The sequence below is a fragment of the Marmota marmota genome, unplaced genomic scaffold (assembly GCF_001458135.2).
Source record: "Marmota marmota marmota unplaced genomic scaffold, marMar, whole genome shotgun sequence".
NCBI classification, from domain to species: domain Eukaryota; kingdom Metazoa; phylum Chordata; class Mammalia; order Rodentia; family Sciuridae; genus Marmota; species Marmota marmota.
In genome coordinates, this window is record NW_026000075.1 from 14,271,356 (window position 1) to 14,293,139 (window position 21,784).

Genomic DNA, 21,784 nt, shown 5'->3' on the forward strand with positions numbered 1-21,784 from the left:
CCCTTTTTTTTTTTTTTTTTTTTTTTTTTTCATTTTGAAGATGGCTGCAACCACTTTCAGAGATGGGGCTGAAAGGTTAGACTGCCTGTTCAGAGATTCAGCTGCCTCCAGGACATATCTGTTGTCCCAAAATGGAAGCTACTACATGGAGTGGGGTATGGCAATGGCTGCAGTGTCCCAAGATAAAGGTGGGCTAGGTCTGCGATCCTGCATAGGTCTGCTGGTTAGCTTGAGGGTACTGGGCCTTACCTTGGCCTAGGCTCCTGTGTAGGTTGCAGAAGTGGTTCTGGGAAGGGGGCCTGAATTCATCATGGGTCTCTTGTTATTTTGTTTCTTTTTCATTCTAGTTACGGTAGAAGGAATGGAGTGTATTTCATTGTGGTTTGGATTGCATTTTGAAGATAGGTTATGTTTTCAGGCATATTTTCAGGTACATATTGGCCATTTGTATAATTTCTTTGCAGTGATGTCTATTTAGACCCATTGTCCATTTTAAAATCAGGTTGTATTTTGTTGAATTCTGAATTCTTCATTTATTTTGAACAAAGTTCCCTTATCAGATATATAACCTTTAAATATGTTCTCCCATTTTAGGAGTTATATCATTTGCATTTCTTTTTAGGTTTGGTGAAATCCATTTTACCTTTATTGATTGAGTTTTCAGTGTCTTTATTTTCTTTTTTTGTTTCTCTCCTCCCCCCCTTTTTTTTTGCTTGTTCTTTTGGTAATACTGGGGATTGAACCCAATGTCTGCTATAAGCTCTGCAAGCTACATTCACAGTCATTCTTCAACTTTATGTAGAGACAAGGTCTTGCAAAGTTGCTCAGAATGGTCGAACTTTTGTGATCCTCTTACCTCAGATTCCCAAGTAAGTTGAAATACAGTCATGCACTATCATGACCACCTGTTATTTATTTAGTTTCCCTTAACTAGGGCAGTGAATCAGATTAGAGCTGATACAGCTCTGAAGGAGACTGGATCTAACAACAAAATGGAGCCCCCCCCCCCCCCAAAAAAAAAGAACAAGCTATAACAAAAGCCCTGTAGAAATAGGTAAGCTATGACTGAGGCAATCGTAGGAAGGGTTAAGGTGGTCTTGCTAGTTGGGCCAGTGTTAGCAGGTGGTACCCAAGACAGTGAATGTGTCCTTGGCATGTCTATCGTAGTGGGCAGGTGGTGAGGATTTATTGGATACGGAAAACAAGAAAGACTAAACACTGGAAGCATTCACAAAAGGTGGCATAAAGGAAGAGAAAACCAGAGGATTCTAGTGTCTGGGAAAGTCACAGCTTTGTGTGGAGGGGCAAGAGATATTAGCTTGTGGATACACTATTTAGTGTTTGCTAACTTATGTAAATTCATTAAAATATATGGATAATACGTAGATCCAATAAGAAATGAGAAATAAAATTTTCTAGAGGCCTGATTTATACTTCGGTACATTCAACTTCAGCAATAACCCTGAAAGACAGGTTTTTTTAGGTCTTTTTACCCCTTACTCTTAAAATTCTTTTTAGTTATACTTGACAGTCTACTTTGACATATTTATACAAACATGGAGTATATCTTATTCTAATTAGGATCCCTGTCTTGTGGATGTACATGATGTGGAGATTCACTGTGGTATAGTAATATATGTTCATAGGAAAATCATGTCAGATTCATTTCCTTTTTGCCACCTTTTGTGAATGCTTCCAGTGTTTAGTCTTTCTTGTTTAACCACCTTAACCCTTTCCTATTCCCAACCCCTCCCTTCCCTTCATTCCCCTTTGTCTAAACTACTGAATTTCTTAACTTTATTGTTTTAGTTGTGCTTTTTGTCACTATGACCAAAATACCTGTCAAGAACAATTTTAGAAGAGAAAAAGTCTATTTGGGGTCATGATTTCAGAGGTCTCAATATGTAGACAGCTGACTCCACTGCTCTGGGCCTGAGGGGAGGAAGGACATCATGGCAGAAGAATGTGGTGGAGGATAGTGGCTTAGGACATGACACCAGGAAGTGGAGAGACTGAGAGAGCTTTCCTCACCATGGACAAAATATAAACCCCAAAGGCATGTATCCCCAGTAACCCACCTCCTCTACCCACACCCTGCCTTCCTACCATCTCTACCCAGTTAGTTCCTATCAGTGGATTAATGCACTGGTTAGGTTATGGCTTTCATAACCCAGTCATTTTACCTCTCAACTCTCTTGCATTGTCTCACACATGAGCTTTTGGGGGACACTTCATCTAAACCATACCACTTACACAGAGCAGAAAGCAGAACCGAGGAAAATAGTAGGACACATAGGTGGGTTCTGAGAACTGAGTCTCATAATCTGATCTGAACTTCCTGGCACCCAGGACAAAAGGGGAAATACAGTAAGTATTGGGGGTTCAGTCATCAGAAAGAGAACATACCGGTGAGTTAGGAGAACAAAGACAGCAGTACTTCTGATACCAATTTTAAAAGAAACTTTTCTGGAGACCTGAAACAACCGAGTGTGGACAGTGACTTTGACACTTTCACAGACAGTGTTCACACTAGCACCTTTGTTTGATTATGACTCTTGACAAAACCACAGGACAGTAAGTTAAAGCACCTTGTGATCAGTGCAGGTCAGTGGTGGCCAACTAAGTTGTGGAGTCCAAGCAGTCTCCGGTAGTTGGATGTGATACAAGGAGAGAACTTGGGACTCCTAGCAAGGTGAGCCCATAGCACAAAGCTAAGATAATCACCCTTCATTATCATCATTCTGATCGCCAGCACAGAACCAAGTGAACCTCTTCATGTGGATGATCTCATTTAACGTAACAGCCACTTAGGTGTGTTTGTTGCTCAGCCTCATTCAACAAATGAAGAAGTAGAGGCCTGCTCTAGTTAAACAGCTAGCTTGGGGAAGCCCAGCAAAGGCCCAGGGGCCACCACCATTAAGTTTATAGCCTGAAATTTCTTCAAACACTAGCACAGTTTTGGTATTTCAAATGTGTGTTGTGTTAGACTGAAGGCCACCATCCAATGGCACACATCATAGAGTCCTCTTAGATTGCCAGTGGTATCCAGTTTTTACTCTTGAGAAAATCCATTTTTACATGTAGGTGTGCTACCCAGTTACTAGCCACAATTCCCACCTGATTCCTGATCTCTCCCCCAAACCCAATCACAAATCCAATGTCCAGGGATCAGGAAGGGTCTATAAGGGAGTAAAAATGGCAAGAGCTTTATGAGAGCTGGTGATTAATACTTTCCTTCCGTACTAAGCATACATGGTGAGTTAGAGCCTTGGCTGAAGGAGATGGCTATTATTTAGGGACAGTTTGCCCCAGGACAGTCCAGGTTCATACCTGCTGTCCCAACTAGGTGATCATAGAACCCACTTTACATCTCCAAAGCATCTCTCATTGGAAAATGATTATATAGCCACTATACTAACACTCAGTTTCTGCACAGTGTTTTGAACATGAGAATTGGTCCAGTGTTGCTGGATTTTGTCAGAATCAGTTTCTTTATTTTGAAATGGTGGCGATGTGAGAAATACTATAAAGGCCAGCATTTCAGGGGTCAGATGATATTTGTGGCTTGGATTTGGCTCAGCAACTGTCAGTTCTTTATCTGCAATGCCCAGATACAGGAAGTGATGAAAATCCACCAAGGTGATAAAAGAGATGGATCTAGAATCTTTAAGTGGAAAGTTTTCCCTGAACAGTAGTGCTTGGGAGAAGAGGACTTCATTCTGACTGCTACAGTCTTACATTGTTGCTCTGAAAACAAACAAACAAACAAAAATAACTGTCATATAGCTATTAGAAGTTGAGCCTGGATTAATTAAGAATTCAATGGTAAGAAAAAGAAAACATCTAGTTTTTTCACAGATAAATAGGATTTCTCCTTGTTTGTCTGTAATTTTGTGAGCTGCCTTTGTAACTGAAGTACCTTTAGAGGACTATGCAAATTACACCGTGAGAAATAGAGTCTGTACTTGCTGATAACTTTAATTTGTGAAAAGACTCAAATCTGAGACCATTCCTGCCCTTTACATTTTATTCCTAAGGGCTTCCTTATTAACATAAATATTTCATTTTTAATTCATGTTTAGTTAAAAATTTTTTAAATTTTCATCTACAACACATAGCTTGTGTAAAAGTAAACCACTGAGCCAGGTCCAGAGAAATCCCCGTTGTATCCCAATATCATGTCATTTTTGTTGATTTGGATTGTTATCCTATCAAAGTTCAAAGCAAATCCTAAAAATAAGTTATATAAGGCCAGACATGGTGTTATATGCCTGTAATCTCAGCCACTTGGGAGGCTGAAGCAGGAGAATCATAATTTTGAAGCTAGCCTCCACAATTTTAGTGGGACTTTGTCTCAAAAATAAAAAGAATATAAATGGCTGGAGATGTAGCTTAGTGGTATATCACCCCTGGGTTCAGTTTCCAGTACTGGGGCAGTGTGTGTGTGTGTGTGTGTGTGTGTGTGTGTGTATAGGGGGTGGAGGGAAGATAGAGGCTTCAGATTTAATAAAATCAAAAACCTGAGAATTTCAATGCTTTATGTGTGTGTGGTTTTTCTTTTCTTTTTTCTAAAATAGAAACTGTGTACCATTTGAGAGAAGAGAATAGACAACTAAGGAAAGCTCACCAAGACATACATACACAGCTTCAAGATGTCAAGGTAAAATTTAACCAGACATTTGCCTTTGGGGTGTTTGCCTGCCATACTGTGTAGAATGACTTTAAAAGTCATCCCCTAGTTGACCTGCTTTACAAATCCAGACTGTGACTGTGGGCTTTGCATAACTGGAATGTACCTGATACGTTCACCCTTTAGTATTGTAAGCTAAAGGTGGTCCGAAAATTGAAATATTTTCATTAATACTGAAATTATTCTTTTGTCAGATGGTTGCATATTAACAAGATTTTTATTGGCAAAGTCTTAAAGAGATATTGATTTCATTGTAAATGGTTATAGTTGGGTAGCACATTTGAGATTTTGGAATACCACAAAAATCATAGTCTTCTCTCTCCAATAATTTTTAAACGAAACAATTGCTGCCACAACAAAAAAACAAGCAGGTAACATTGGGGTGGTCATACCAAAGAAGAACTTGTCTTATAATATAAAGTTCAATGTGTAAAATTCTCTTTTGTATAGCAACAGCATAAGAATTTACTCTCCGAGCATGAACAACTTGTAGTGACTTTGGAAGACCACAAGAGTGCACTAGCTGCTGCACAGGTTAGAAGGGTAGCAGCCTCTGTGGGTTCTTTTTACAGTCTGCTTAATATTTCTGAATTCCTTTATGCATGTGGACTCTGACAAGCCAGTGAGTTACTTAGGACAGAGCTATCCTAATCCTGAGCACAGTGCATGCTTTTAAAATTCACTCCAGAGAATATTAAATAAATTCTTGATGATTTTTTTTTGCACTGGTGACATGGTGCATCTGACTATTTCTACTTCTACCAGATCCTACATGCAATTATCTAATATTTATTTAAGTCACAGATTTTTGTCCTGTACATATGGCCTTTCACAACTAATCTGATCTGTGTCAACTCTTGGCATAGAATCTGTAGGATTTTATGATGCTAGCCACCTAAATAAATCATTGTCAGACTTTCTTCTATCCCTTCCTCATTCCAGCCTGCACACACTCCTTTTGGGACAAGGCTTATGTGGTATTGGTCAAAGTACAGAAAAGCAGAAGGGTCAATAGAGAAGGAAAAACAAGAGTCATAATCTCCTGTTCAAAGCCTGGAACAACTCCTGGTACAGGCAGGCAGGCCCTCGGCATATATTTACTAAATGAACAAGAACAAATACAATTGTTGCAGAGCTTATTAAAATGCTGCTGTGTGGAGTGCTTCTGGTAGAAGCAAAGAAACAGGAATGGCTTGTTTAGTCACTGTGTTCAGCCAGGTCTTCACTTGTCTTCCAATTGAAGGAGTCACAAGAAAAGGGCAAAAGGAAACCACCTATCTCGGCTTATCAAGAGGCTGTGCATTATTTTTGTCTTTATAAAATTTTTAAGCAGTATACTATATTAGACCCTGACCCAGCTCAGAGGCTGTAGCTTCTGTCTTTTGTTTTTTAAAAGATGATCATTAACTGGTTATCTCTACTAAACTGTTGCTGTGTGGTAATTTTTAACATGTATGTAAATATAAATTGACTTTAGAGGAGATTATTTCTTTCCAAGCCTTCTTTGTAAACTTTTATCAAGTGTTATTTTATGTGAAGCAGTTCTTTATACTGTAAAATGTGGCAAACAGATTTGAACACTGTGTGTAAAATATTAGACTAAGCCACAATCTGAAAATCCATGCAAATATAAGTGAAACGGTTGATTTAATAGCCAAAAACAAATTCTGTAATATATACACTGTCCGTATTAACTTTGTATTTTTTGTAAGAGAAGCAATATTTTATGTGTAGTTGTCTATTTTCCTTTGTTGGGAGGGTGCTCCAAGTTTTTCCTATTCTTTTTTAAATAGTTATATAACTAGGTACAATAGTTAAATTAAAGCCATATGTCTTAGTTTGAGCTGTTGCCATGAAACACCATAGACTGTGGCTTATAAACAACATAAATTTATTTCTCATAGTTCTGGAGGCTGGAAGTCCTAGGTGAGGATGCCAGCATGATCAGTTCTTATGAAGTCATCTTCCAGGTTGTAGACACTTGACTTCTCTGTGCATCCTCACAAAGCAGAAAGAGACAGAAAAAGCTATCAGAAACCCTATCATAGGCACTGATCCAATGGTGAGGGCTCTGTCCTCATGACCTAATTGACTTCCAAAATCCCCACCTTCTGATACCCTCACATGTGGGGTTAGGATTTCAGTATGTGCATTTTGGAAAGATACAAAGAATCAGTCCATAACCATGTTAGAACTTTCCTCAAATCTCTTCAGAGGGGGGCAGAAATATACTGTTTCAGGCATGTGCATTTCTCATGTAAATCATCTTAGGAGATTCTGTCTTGATAACTTGATTTTAAAGTATAGTTAAGAATTTTAGGGGCTCCGGATGTGGCCTCTCCTGGCATGCGTGAGGCACTAGGTTCTAGGTTCGATCCTCAGCACCACATAAAAGAAAACAAAGATGTGTGTTCAACTAAAACTAAAAAATATTAAAAAAAGAATTTTATTTATTCTTCATAATCTAGTGAGGCATGTAACATTTTATAACTAAAAAACTGAGGCCAAAAGGGAAGCCAAGTGGCTGACCCAAGATTAGTGACCAGGAGTCAGACTTGAAGCTCAGGTCTTCCTGGTATTGAAGTGAGACCCCAACCCCCATCAGCCCCTTCAAATCATCATTTCTAGGGTGAGACCCCAGGGATTTCCACCGGCCAGGTAGTGGTGCACTGTTATACAAATTTTATGATGGTGCTCCTTTGACATAGATTTAGCAAGCTAACTTCTTTACTTTTAAGTTTTTAAAAAAGCAGAAAGACACCTCTTCCTAGGGGAAGAAAACTGTGGGCAGTGTGTGCAGGGTTGTGGCCACAGAGGCCTGGCTGGCCATGGCTCCATGTATCTGCTCTGCACTCTCCAATGAGGGAAGCAGCCTTGCCTGGGGATTTTGTTTAAGATTTCTGTGTTCTTTGTATGTGTTTATGTCAGTGCGTGTTTACACACACAGCATTTCTGCTTGCATGATAACAAAGTGGATATATATGATGAGTTATATATACACAGTGTCTGTTGATTTATTTTCTACCTTTCCAGCTCCTAGTATTAAAAACATTACAAACACACGCACATGTATCCCCCCAACAATTCCCACAGCATAAATCACACAGATTCTCCTATATGAGTGTATTCCAGTTCTATCCTATAGCTGCATCACTACCTTTGTCACTTTGAAAGAAAAGGACGTTCAGAATTGAGGAACAAAAATCCAGCTTTATTTCTTGCCTATTTCTCTCTGCTTTCAAAAACAAAACAAACAAACAAAAACAGAACACAGCATCAGAAGTGTTTTAGCAAGGCAGGAACCCTGTTTGAGCCCAAACTAACTAGCAACTTGGGTAATGAGAGAAGCTTGCTTGAACAATTATGTTACACACACATATACATGCATATATTTCTTTTCACTGAAAAATGTTACTCATACCATATTGGTAAAAGATATCTGCACCTGTATTTGTATAACTGTCGATTTTAATAGATGTTTGAATGTGATAAAACTTGGATTGCATAGCTGTCTTACTTTTCATAATTATAGAGGAAAGTTATTTACAGAAGTTCTCTCTTTGTTTCATGTAGCATAAAACTAACATTTGTCTTGAATACTTTTTCTGTTTCCTTTAACTCTAATTTGCATGTGCTCAAAAATGGTTAAGCATGTCTAAGGAAGAATAGTAATGCATGAAAATAATCCACGTATTTGTATTTAGGTATAATATTTTTGTCTAGTCCTCCAGTGAACCTAAATGCTCATCTATGATTGATATTTTTTTCCCTCCTCAAATTGTGCAATTTACATTCAATTGTGCAATTTATATGCAGACTCAAGTTGCAGAATATAAGCAACTGAAAGATACTCTGAATAGGATCCCAAGCTTTCGAAATCCTGACATAGCAGAGCCGCAGAATGCTACCCTTACCCAGGTGGCACGTTCTCCACGAGGTTACAATGCAGCAAGGGAGCAGCCAACCAGAGAGCCACAAGAGGTGAGAGGCAAAACTGGTGATAACTAGATCACTTTCCTTGTCAGGCTGTCACGGGGTGAACCACTCTCAATATTGCCCACTACAGAGAAGTGTTCAGAGAAGTTTTAGTGTATATCAGAATCCTCCATAGGGATTATTAAAGCTCAGACTGCTGAGCCTCAGCCCCACAGTTTCCTTAACTTACAAATTGAGTTATTTTGGGGTGAGGCCTGAGGATTTGCATTTCTAATTCAGATTCAGCTGGTCTGGAGAGAATTTTGAGAGCTGTTATTGTAGTGTTTTCTGGAAAAGATTTTCCTGGCTTTGTCTTTTTCATGTGGATTTGTCTTAAAGGAATTGTAGTGTCTGAGTTTTTCAAGGTCAGTGGATATTTTTCCCTCTTTAAGATAGTGTGAGAAGGTCAAATGATCATGAGGATATTATGTGACAGCCCACCCAGGTATTAAAGTTAATATATTTGACCTTAGTGCAGTACTGGGTCCATACAAAGCCGGTCAAAATTTGCATTAAAACACTGCCTGGTGTATGAGTGCTAGTCCCATAATGCACTTTATTCTTATTTTTCATGAAAATTAAACCTGGATTAAGAATATTTCATAAGGGGGACATCAAAAGTATTGTCCTCCTTATCATTAATTCTTACATAGTTGTTTTTCAATCATGTATTTAATGAAAAATGAGAAATATTGTTATCTTCCCCCTGACAAAGTTATTTTCAACAATAAATGTTTGAGAAGACCTTCCTGCTTGTGGAAATAATGGAGTTGATGTGACTGGTTAACAGGCAGGCTCAGTGTCCTCATGATTCTCGTTCTCTCTCCCTGGACCCTATGTTAGCTGCTAACTTAAGAGAGTATGGCCAGATCACTGGCCTGGCATTTGATTCTGTTCTTTCCTAGTGTGATTCTGTTCTAGTTTACTGGATTCATCTTCTGATGCTTCAGAGTTTTAGTTTGTCCATCTGTGCATTGGAGATGGTAGTTATTTGCTCTAACCTCCTTCACAGGGATATTGCAAAGATAAATGACAGGTATTTCAGAGAACTTAGAGCCCTTGAGAGAAGTATTTGCAATAAAGCCAGGGCAGTGTTATGTCAAACTTTCCAGATAGTTGAGGGCCTTGGTAAAATGTACACCTATGAAAGTTGCCTAAGAAAGGGTTTTTCTCTCCTGTGTGTTATTTATGTAGCCCAGCTTCTCAAGCTTGGTAATTATATCTCTGCTTGTCTGTGAATAGTGTTTTCACAATTATTTCAATTTGAGAGAGTAATCTCACTTGAAGAAGTTATTTATTTCTTGATGAAAAAGATTGAGGGTAAAGGGCATGACATACTCTCCTATCAATGCTGTATCACTTTCCCCACAGCTTCCTGTAACTCAGATCACATAGAGATGTCTGAAAGTTAAAGTAAAAACTGATTTGAACCAATCAGTGAGAAGTATTCTTCAAAAAAAAAAAGACATTTATTTTTATTTCTTTCTATTCTGAGTTTTCTATGTTGACAATACAAAATATGTACAAAAGACCCTTTGTGGTTACAATTTTTTTAAATGCATTAAAAATATTAAGAATATTTTATTGTATCTTGTTTAACAGGCATTTTTAAAACAACAGAGATATCCATTAGTAATGGTGATCTCTTTTAATTACCAGTAAACCAAACTAATAAAAAATAAACCCAATTCCTCTTCATTTGCATCTTTATTCTTCTCTTTTCAAGTAATTAATTGCAAATTAAATTTACATTGAAAAAATTGTGCAAACATTTCATCACTTCAAGTTCAAGGTTTTTTCCTTCTTTATTCTGAGGGAAAGTAGGAGAGTTAGGTTGCTTTTTTGGGAAAGGTTTACTTCTGAGATGTGGCTACTTAGAGGATTCACTGCCCTGGTTATTGACTATATTCTTTTGAGATGAAAGTTTGCCCCTATTCTCTCCATTTTATAGGTGAAATTATACAGTGGAATTTAAGTAGCTCCATTGCTCCTATCTTTTTAAGTCAGGAGACTATGTATATTTTTCAAGACTCCAGAATTTTTCTTATGTTGTACCTCCAAGGACATGCTAATGAATGATATCACTGCTTTTGAAAAGGACGAGCAACATTTCCTATGGTTTGCTTGCCTAGGTGTCTCGATACAGCAATGTATGGCAGAAACATGAAGCAATGCCGAGAAGAACAGAAGACGCAAAACCTTATTTTCCCACCCTGAAAGAGGCACATTTTCAGACTGTGGCCCAGCCTAACCAACAAGTGGTACCCCCAGAGCCAGAGGCACATCAGGTGGAAGAGGAGCACAGAAAAGCCCTGGAAGAGGAGGAGATGGAGCAGGTTGGGCAGGCAGAACGTCTGGAGGAAGAACATGATCCCTCACCAGAGGAGCAGGACCCAGAGTGGAAAGAACGGCAGGAACGAAATCAGGCTGCCAACCTCCTGGAGGGGCACGCTCAGGCTGAGGTGTGTGGTCACCCACCCACGTCCACTTGGATGGGGAACAAAAATAAAGTGGATCTTAAGGCTTTTTTTTTTTTTTTTTAAATGGGCCAGACTGGGGCTGTAGCTCAGTGGCAGAGCACTTGCCTAGCATGCCTAAGGCACTGGGTATGATCCTCAGCAACACATAAAAATAAATAAAATAAAGGCATTCTGCCCATCTACAAGTACAGAAAGAATTTTTAAAAAATATATATGTATAAAAAAAGAAAAATCTCTACAAAAATAGGTGATTTCACTAACCATCATGTGCACATATTTAAGTTGTCTTGTAATATTAATAGTACAGCTCTTACCTAGCTCAGAAAGATGGCTGGTGACAGGAGCAGTTGCTGCTGGTGTGTAGATGTGTCCTTGTTGTCAGTGGTGCAAGTAAGAGACTCATGCTCACATTATCGACAGGGTGGATACGGGACCACCTGATGGACACTTTCCCAAGATGGGGTCAAGTCCTGTCTTGAGCAGCTTGAGGCAGACAAAGGCTTCATTTTTCTGTGATCCATAGTCCCCCTCCTTCTGTTTAGTTTCGCCAGTTGATGAGTTGGCTTTTGCCTGTTCTCTGTCAAGGATGAATCAAAAAGCTTCTGTGACAAGCTGCTTTACCACTTAGGGACAGTGCACTAGGTGAGTGTGTTGAACAAGTTTTTGCTGAGACCCTGCTTCCTGCCCACACTCTTCTACATAAGTACACTTTTCCCTTTCTTAATAAAACAGCCATTATTGTAAGTAAAACTTTAAAAGAACTTGAAATCTATCCACACTGAGGGCAACTAGGTACCTTTCTTCTGCTAGCTCTACACTGATATCCAGCCACAGGGCCTCTGGCCTTTACCTGGATGTAATTACCTGTGTATTCTTTTGTTTTCGTTTTGTACCAGGGATTGAAGGCTGGGGCTCTTAACCACTGAGCCACATCCCAAGCCCTTTTTATTTTTATTTTGAAACAGGGCCTTGCCAGGTTGCTGGGCTGGGTTTGAACTCGTGATCCTCCTGCCTCAGCCTCCCAAGCCTCTGTGATAGTGGTCACCGTTGTACCCAGCTGATCACCTGTTTATAACTCTGAAGCTTCAGGCTGAAACTTGAGGCTTCCTGAGGCTTCAGACTGGGTAGGTGTGGCAGCCTTTGTAAGTGCCACCTTAGCCTGAGAAGCTCTGCCACTTTATGCCCTTCCGTAAGAGTTCTCCACTTGGTTCAGTTCCCCTCCATACTTTGCTTTCTTTCTGTAGCAGAGATTTTGTGTTTATGTTAGTCAAGGAGGGGAGGGGAAGATGAGGAAAAACTTCATGAAAGTGGAGTTTTAAATATTGCTGAATCTGCCAGGTGCAGTTGCATGTGCCTGTAATCCAACCAGCTGGGGAGGCTGAAGCAGGAGGATCAAGAGTTTAAAGCCAGCCTTAGCAACTTAGAGAGTCCCTAAGCAACTCAGTAAGACTCTGTCTCTAAATAAAATATTTAAAAAGGCTGGAGATGTGGCTCAGTAGCTAAGCATCCCTGGGTTTAATCCCTGGTACCAAAAGAAAAAAAAAATTGCTGGATCTGATTTTTCTTTAATCAGACAATACTGTCTCTTCACCTATTCTTAGTTTCTTTGAAGGAACTCAGTTCCTGCTTTTTCACAGTAATCTGGAATTTGACATTATTATTTTGGCTGTGCTTAGCCTGTGATGGGCATATACATTGCTGAAGTTAGTATCCCTAGATCTTTTAACTCTTCATGGAGAAACACTTAGCTTCACATATTGCCCAATTAGTGTGAGGTTACCACATGCCTGCTTGCGTCAGAGCCTTGTAAATACAAATTTAATTATGGTCCAAAACTGATTTCTTGTGTTGTGCCCTGTGCTCCATTTGAGCAGGGAGCATATTGAAAGTCTGCCTTAGTGCCAGCAAATTGGGAAGAACAGTCACTAGACAAAGCCAAGGGCAATTCAGAGATAGCAGGAAAATAGGAGTTTCTGGGCTTTATTTATAATCACAGTTCACGTGACAAATAGGTTAATAAACCAGCCTGTCTCCTGAGTTTGTCATGGGAACAAAGGGAGAGAAACCCCTGGGGAGCCGAGCCCTCTTGCTCAGCATCAACTGTCTTTGCCCCAGGTATACCCTTCAGCCAAGCCGGGCACCAGGGCCCGGTCCCCATATGAGGAGCAGTTGGAACAGCAGAGATTGGCGGCAAGGAGGGATGAGGAGGCCCAGCGGCTGCGAGAACACCAGGAAGCTTTGCACCAGCAGAGGCTGCAGGGACACTTGTTACGGCAGCAGCAGCAGCAGCAGCTTCTGGCCCAGGAGATGGCCCAGCAGAGGCAAGACCAGCAGGAGGAAGACCAGCAGCGGCGCCAGGAGCAGCTACGGTAGCCTGCCCCTTCTCTCGATGGGCATAGAAGCCCCTCTCCCACTGCAAGCAGTTTTGTGTATTTGTGATCCAGGAACAGGAGGGGCTCATGTTGCTCATGTAGTCCAGGAAGAGCTGAGAATTGAGAATTAAAGGGCAAATCTTTAATTTTAAAAATAATCAGGTTTTCTTTTTTTCTTCTCTAAAGCGATAGAGTAAGTCTCAAAGTAGCTTAGAAGACTTTGTGCTAACTTTTTAATTTTATCATTGAACGGTGCTTTACCTTTTTAATGTATCTGTTGGAAGCATATCTAGAACTTTCATCATACTTTATCATGTACCTAAAAGTTAAAAAAAAGAATTTATGGCTTTTTAAAAGATGTTGGGAAATCTTGTTTATTACTACCTTAAAAGATAAATGACTTGTGTCAAACTGTGCCACTTAATTTGTATCCCTGAATATATAATGTTTGTGTCCCGGGCAGGCAGCAAGCTCATTATAATGCTATGGATAATGATATCGTTCAGGGAGCAGAGGACCAGGGAATCCAGGAAGAGGAAGGAGGTGGTAAGACTTCTCAGATGATGAATGTTTTAATAACATTACCTGGTTATATCAAACAATATCAGTGAGCCAGTGTTCCCTAACATCAACAAGCCAAATGCATACTTGAGTGAGGTCAAAGAAGTCACGCCTCTGTTGTCACTTCTTGAGTCTTAATCCTTGCCATAGTGCTCCATAGTTGTCCTGAGTTTGATCTGCAGTACCACAAAAAGAAAAGAGAACTGGTCAAGATAATCTCTCTTGTCTCCACTATTCTCCCCATCATTTAAGCTTCTTGCATATCAAATAGTTATTTCTGACAAATTATCACAGGATTATTATGCTTTGAGAAATTCTACATTTTCTCCTGACCTTGGAAGTCTTTACATCATTGCCTTAAAACTTTTTCAGATTAAATCAGCAATGGCTTTCTCTCATGATAAGCGCCTAGTCATGCATTCCTTGCTGTGATGATAGAATTGGAAGGCAACTCTCCTTTTCTAGAGAGAGTCTAAAGTAAGATGACAACACCTCCCTCAACAGCTTGTTGTGCAGTTGGTTGCCCTGAGAGTGAAGAGCCTATTCCCTTTTGTCCCCTGTGGTGACTTTGAGCTTTTTGTTTCTGTTATCAGTAAAACTGTTGAGCAACAGTTTTTCCCCTTCTTTATTTAATTAACCCCTTTATGAACTTGTAGCCTAATAGTGAGCTACTCTTTGTCTTTATATTAAATTAAATGCTCTCCATACTCTTAAACCTTTCCTCTTGTATCTGACTTTAAAAAAGTGATTCGCTCTTCTCCTGTGTGCTCTTAAAATTCTCTTCATCTAAGTATTTTTTAAAAAACTTTCCAGTTTTATGTGTGAGCATAACCGTGTGATGGCCTGTATTGTTGTGGTATCCTTGTTGCCATAGTAGCATCCATGACAGGCTCTGTTTGTTTTTGAATTACACAATTGAGATTATTTTGTCTTTCATTTCCTAATGACACCCCCCAGTGTACCTTCACTGGAAATTTGCCATTACCTTTAATATTATCCAAAAATTAATTGATTATTTTAGCAATGTCCAATGGTCTGGACTTTTCTTTTATGAAGGAAGTTTGATTTGTGGTCCTTTTCCTGCCGAAGGGGGAAATGCAGCTTGTTAGAAACATTCTGCTGTCGTGTGTAACTGATTAGAACAAATAAAAAAAGTAGCTTTGGGAAATTAGAACAGCAACACTTCCCCCCGCACCCCCACCCAACCTCTTAGACACAGTCTGGGAAAAGGACAAAACTACGCAAGAAAGCTGTTGAGTTAACCGAGGCATGGGAAAGAGTGGGTGACTTGGACTCGGTCTCCAGAGGCCTCCTGGAGGCTCTCCTTTGAGTTGAAAGGGAGGAATCCTGCTTGATTCTTTCAGCTGATTGTAGTTCCTTTGATTTGCTAGCCTATGAAAGAGACAACCAGCACCAAGATGAAGCAGAAGGAGACCCAGGAAATGGACAGGAGCCTCACGGACAAGGGCCCCCCGAAGCTGACCCGGAATCAGAGGCAGATGTAAGTATCCTCACCCCTGGATCTGCCACTTGGAAACGCACAGGCAGAAAGAAACCTTAAGCATTTGTCTGACTCTGGTGTCCAGCCCCAGATGTGCATGTCATTTCATCAGCACACAGAGGGCTTTGAATAATTACCTATAAGCAGCATAGTTCACCCTCAACCAGGATGTAGGGGGTGTGAGATGAGACGGGGTTAAAGGCTGTTTTGGGAAAAAATAATGTTGAAAGGTTTTCCCTTTGACACTTTTTAACTTAATAAAATTAAAACCTAGAAAACTAAAATTTAGAGGCATTGAAATATGAGGTAACGCTGAAAGATGGAGGGGACGGGGCAGGCCAACAAGGAAGTTAGAGAAGTTACCCTTTCCTGAGCCTGTCCAGTGGCCTGCCAGGGTATGTGGCATGTGACTCTGTCACCTCCCAATAGTCCAGGGGCCATTTTAATAAATATGTTGGTGAAATATGTGGTTTCACTCATGAAAAGAAGTGCTGGAGTACCACAAGGGAGGAGAACATTTAAGTAGACATCTAATAACTGGCATTATTCTGTGTTTTCCAAAAAAGGAATGAGACCCCTGATTCACTTGGGTTGTCTAGGGCTTTGACCTTGCTCATAAGGGAGGTAAGCCAACATTCAGTGAGTGATCATGTGTTGTGTGTAGATGACGTTCACAACTTATTTTAATTTCCTATCACCTTTTTTGTTGTTGTTGTTGTTAGGGATTGGACCCAAAAGCTCTTGATCACTGAGCCGCATCCCCAGCCCTTTTTGTATTTGATTTTGAGACAGAGTCTCACTAAGTTGCTTAGGTCCTCACTAAGTTGCTGAGGTTGGCCTTGAACTGTGTGATCCTTCTGCCTTAGTGTCCTGAGCTTCTGGAATTATAGGCATGCACCACTGCTCCTGGCTTCTCATTACCTTTTGCTGCTATCATCTTTTGTTCTAGTAAAGCAACCCCCTGTGCTTATAATATTCAATCCCTACTGCCATGTGGATCCAGTTTATATTGATCCAGGGAATTGAAAAGAAGATCCATGTCCTTCCTTGATAATCACGGAGAGAGTCCTTCTGCTGGCCACTTTCAGCCCTTTTATGGAAATGGCTTTTCCACTTGACTCACAGAGCAGGTTTTTCTGCTGTACCCTCACTGGTATATAGGAAAGCATGCAGCAGGGACACAGCCCTGAAATATTGTCATGATAGAGCAAGGGTTAGAGAATGAGAGAGTGAGAGGCTGTCCCACGAGAGCAAGGAAGCAAGTGTGCATGGAGAGTGAAGGACAGTCACTTTGCTGGGAGTGGCTGGAGGCTGACTACTTGCCAGTGACCCTTTACTCTTCTTATGTCTCCACATTTTGGAGACATATTGGGAACACTGGTCTTTCTGTCATGCCTTCTTTTAATTAGAAGTTGTCAGCCCATTTGTCCCTCTTTGTCTTAGCTGTTTTATTTGAATATAACTGTTTGTGCCTGTGAGCCCTCACTTATTACTTGGTCAGTCTTGGAACCATTGTGCACATTTTTAAGAACTATAGCAAGACGTACTTAGTGATTTTTTTCTGAAGAGAGGGTGCTGCTGTTTTCCTCTGTTCCCATACAGATTATTGCCAACAATGAAGGAAATCTGTATGACAGGAGCTTATGGAGTAATTAGAAATTAGTGTAAAGGTGAGGATTTGTCACTGTATTCCTGAGAAGAGTGTTATATGCACTTGAATGAAGTTTACGGCCAGGGGTATACAGATAATAGATCAGCTGAGAGCAATGAGCTCTTGAACACATTCAGGGTTCTTCAGCAAAGTGAAGTACAATCTTGTCTGGAGAACACCAGGAGAGACTGAATCTTACTGTGTAGCTTCAGTGTCTCTCCAAAGCAATTGCCACTTCAGTAAGTGTCCCATAGATGACCTGGGAGGGATTGGGGACGCTCACAGCAAACATCACCATTTCTGCCCTTCTCTGTTCCTAAAAGCTGAATTTTTGTTATGATGTGTGTTATTTGGAAGGTGCCTTGGGAACTTAAGTGGGAAATTGAAATAATTCTAAAGTTGATTGTTTGAAGGACATTTGTTGTCCCACAGTAACTGAGAACCACTCAAAGGTGGGTCTGGAGGTATATTTTTTTGTAATATGTTGCCAAAGATTTTCTCCTATCCCTTGCCAGTGTAGTCTCTCTCAGTTTCATAGTGGTGTTTCTTAAGGAAGAAATAGTTCAGCCAGGTGCTGTGGAGCACACCTGTAATCCCAATGATTTAGGGAGCTGAGGCAGGAGGATCACAAGGTTGAGGTCACCCTTGGCAACTTGGTGAGAACCTGTCTCAAAATACAAGATGAAAAGGGCTGGGGATATATAGCTCAGTAATAGAGCACTCTAGGGTTCGATCCCCAGTACCAAAAATATAAAAAATGAATGAATGAATGAATGAATGAGAAAGAAGGAAGGAAGGAACATGGTCCACACTACAAATATACCATTTTCTGTAGAGTTAGTCCTTTTCTTGGCTTGGGTCTTCTCAGAGGTAGAGATCTTCCTTCCCATCAGCTGCTTTGCACTTACTTACATGTTTAAAATCGCATAAAAGGGAGATTTGTATAAAAATCAACATCACCATGAAAAGAATTACCACTTCACCTATCTAAGTCTTCGGTATACATTAGCATTGATTTGTTTTCCTCCCACTTGGTTTTCCAACTTATTAGCTGTTTTGCTGGTTGTCTGTGTAGTTTTGTTCACATTTCTTGGTTTGCTAGCGTTTGGAAGACTGTTGGAATTACTTGGCAGAAAGGAAGCACCGTTTATCCTTCCTTCTGATTCCTCAGCCTCTCACAAGTGAAGCAGGAGTTCTACCTTGTGACAGTGGGGTGCTTGGTACTTGTGAGCACTGGCAGGGACAGGGATGAACGATGCAGTGAAGGGTTATTTCATTTTCTGCCAGTGCGTGGCCTTTCAAATGAAATTAAACTTGATCCTCTGTTTTGAAGTGGCGGTTGGTTTTTATTAAAATTTTACAGCGGGCAGCTGTAGAGGATATAAACCCAGCAGATGACCCCAATAATCAAGGCGAAGATGAATTTGAGGAAGCCGAACAAGTGAGAGAAGAAAATTTGCCAGATGAAAACGAAGAGCCAAAACAAAGCGATCGAAAGCCAGAGAACGCAGACATGGAGGAGCATTTGGTGGTAAGCAGATGCCACTACCAAGGGTGGATTTAACCGGAGCACTTTAGTAAATGCCTGGTTTATGTGAAAGGTTAGTCCTAATCTGCACTGAGAGAAGGTTTGCCACTCTAGTGGTTTCGAGGTCATTATGTGAAAAGACATGCCTGCACTCAGGGTAACAGACACCCTGTGCTTTGTGTTAGCAATGATTATTCATCATTTCCTGGCCACCAGTGCATTGTGAGTGCACTGTTCATGGTGGCATGCTTCTTCTTTGTCCCCAAGTATTATACAAGGCATCTCCAATGTACAGTAACATGAGCCTCCCCTTTTGTTTCAACAGATGGCAGGAAATCCAGACCAGCAGGAGGATAATGTTGATGAACAGTACCAGGAAGAGGGAGAGGAGGAGGTAGGAAGATTGAATGCAGGAGGCTGATCCAATTGTTTGGTCTGTCACACCAACCGTAAACAAACCCTGGCAGTATTGACTCTGACATTCCTTCCAGAGAAATGTTCAGAGAGACTTAGGCAGGGTACGAAAGGGTGGCTTAAGAGGAAATGAACCATGGCAGTGGAGACTTTTGATTCAGAAATTTCAAATAAAGCCGACTTTCCAGGAACGGCAGACAGATTTATGTGATCTTCATGAGAACATTTTCTCATGTCTCTTTCCATCACAAATGAGAGCACAAAGCTCTGCACCTTTGAGGGAGTATGGATTGACCCTGTTACTTTCTCTGGGGACATGTCCCCTGAGTCTGCCTCACAGGGATACCCCACAATGTCAGCTGGAATCCATGTTAACACCTGCCAGACATTTTTATTAGTTTTATAATCTTTCCCTCTGACCCCTTCCCTCATAAGACCTTTAGCATCTTAATTAAGTTCAACCAAAACAAGGTCTGGGAAGGCAACCAGACCTTGAGGAAGCCGAACAAGTGAGAGAAGAAAATTTGCCAGATGAAAGAGGAGAGCCAAAACAAAGCAATAGAAAGCCAGAGAGCACAGACATGGAGGAGCATTTGTCACTGTTCTCCATGACAGAATACTTACCTGGTATACATGGGGGCCTGGATTCAATTTCCAGCACCACAAAAACAGTGAAGAGAAGGGGAAGTATTGGAACTGTTTTGAATAAAATGCTTTTAGGTAGGATTTCTTAATAACTTAATTTTAGCTTGTAAGCATCTGGCATATTATCATTAGTTAGCATCTATGGTGATGCCACATTCCTGTGCTCAATCAACTGGCGAAGGCTATTTGCTGCAGCCTTTTTTGCCATGGCTTTCTCCTACCTGGACACTTGCAGTACTTGGGAATATGATGGAACATGATATGAATCAGGCCTTGACCCCACGTTTAGTCTCACTCAGGACCAGTAAGTAATTCCTGGATGAAATGCCTGGTTCAGAGCCACTCATCAGCCAGGTGTCTTGCAAATGCATGGCTTTATCCCTAAGGGAACCTCTGGGGAGGTTGACCATGACCCACTGAAGAAACGCCCACCACTGGACATCCTGTTCAGGAAGCATGTGCTCAGCATGCACTCAGTTCCCTGGCCTGGGTCTGCGTTCTTATTTTTACTGCTATTTGCAGCTTCACGGAACTAATGCTAAAATCTGTGCTGATGCCAGGAAAACAGAAAAGAGTGTTGCCCTTTAATGGCCAGTGGCAACATCTCAAGTTATGTTCTGTCTAACAGGCTTGATCTTTCTATTCTCTATCTTTTTTCATCCTGCTGTTCATCTTAATCAAGAATCTGAGCTGTCTTATCAGAAAGAGAGCATTAGAGAAGCCGCAGCCTTGAATATTAAGACATTTAGCAAGAAGAAGATATTCATCTGGGCTTCTCTGGTAACAGGATGTCTAGACTAATATTACTTTGTTTCATTATGTCAGATACCAGGAATCTTTGAGGGATTAAGAGAGAAAAGGGTTCACCTTGACTTCTTTTTAAAAATTCAGAAGGGTAAACATAAAAATTTAATCAGTATTTACTGATTCTTTTTCACTTTTGTATTATGATCAGGTAAGGTGGAAGAGAGAAATGGGGAGCAGGGCAGAAAAACAGGAATCACCAAGGCAAGGGGCAGGAGAGGGTGACAAGGCAAAGGAGGCTGTGCACCCGGAGGTTCAGCAGCCCCTCCCGCCAGGTCGGCCGAATTGACAGGGCTGTTTTCCTCTTGTTGCACCAGCCCCAGGTTCTAATTCTTTTGCTTTGTTTATTCCTTGCCCAGAATTCTTATAATAGTGTTTGTCCCAGCTTTCTAAGCCTTCTTGCATAGGCTGCAGGTTGCCACCCTTCATTCAAGACTATTCCCAGGTGAATGTTCCAAGGAGGCCCTGTGAACCTTTCTACTTCCCAGTGTCACTTTCCTCCTGTCCCCTGAACATCCCTTGTTCAGGAGGAGTTGTATTTTTCTGGTCTTTCCTGACATGATTAGTTTTTGCATCTTTCCATCATTCCTAGGTCATATTCTGTAGAGGGGGGAGAAAGATGGTTGCCAAATACCATTTGAGCCCTAGTGATAATTCATAGCTGAAGCACTCAGCAAACTGTGGTTAAAATGAGAAAAATGAATTAGAAGCACCCATGGTATTGTTTATAATTGTATGTGAATCTGGGACAATATTTTCGAAAGCACTTTGAAAGCCATTTAATGCTGAGTGACTGCATGGTTCTCATCTCCAGTAAACCTGGCCACAGGGCTGTAGGGCTGCAGCGGCCTTCAGTTTCCTTCCCTCCCAGCCTGCAGCCAAACTCTAGCTGCCAGCATTTGCTCCTCAGGAGGAACTGTATTTTGCCAGTGGGGAACCTGTTCAGAGGAGGAGCCATCAGACTCACAAATCTGAACGACGAGTCGAGTAGATCACCCAAAACAAGTGTGCTTTTAGGAAATTTGCACTATCCTTGTTTGTTTTTGTTTCTTTTGTTGTTGTTGTTGTTGGTATTTAAATCTTAGTGCAGCATCATTGTCTAAGACATAAAAATTATGATTATTGACCAGCAATCCTGATTTATTTGTTTGATGTCAGGGTAA

The 21,784-nt window shown here is 40.7% G+C and overlaps 1 protein-coding gene across 5 annotated transcripts in view; it reads left to right on the forward strand.

Moving 5' to 3' along the window:
* Golim4 (golgi integral membrane protein 4) overlaps positions 1 to 21,784 on the forward strand; it is a 76,499-nt gene that overhangs the window by 46,915 nt on the left and 7,800 nt on the right. For 2 of the 5 annotated variants that reach the window (XM_015494292.2, XM_015494288.2), the window contains exons 6-14: positions 4,578 to 4,660; positions 5,141 to 5,224; positions 8,507 to 8,671; positions 10,798 to 11,127; positions 13,261 to 13,514; positions 13,981 to 14,063; positions 15,470 to 15,579; positions 18,594 to 18,761; positions 19,084 to 19,152. In XM_015494292.2, the coding sequence (XP_015349778.1) occupies positions 4,578 to 4,660; positions 5,141 to 5,224; positions 8,507 to 8,671; positions 10,798 to 11,127; positions 13,261 to 13,514; positions 13,981 to 14,063; positions 15,470 to 15,579; positions 18,594 to 18,761; positions 19,084 to 19,152 (1,346 nt within the window). The remainder of the gene's footprint in view (positions 1 to 4,577; positions 4,661 to 5,140; positions 5,225 to 8,506; positions 8,672 to 10,797; positions 11,128 to 13,260; positions 13,515 to 13,980; positions 14,064 to 15,469; positions 15,580 to 18,593; positions 18,762 to 19,083; positions 19,153 to 21,784) is intronic. The other 3 variants (XM_048814355.1, XM_015494293.2, XM_048814356.1) reach the window with 3 other exon arrangements.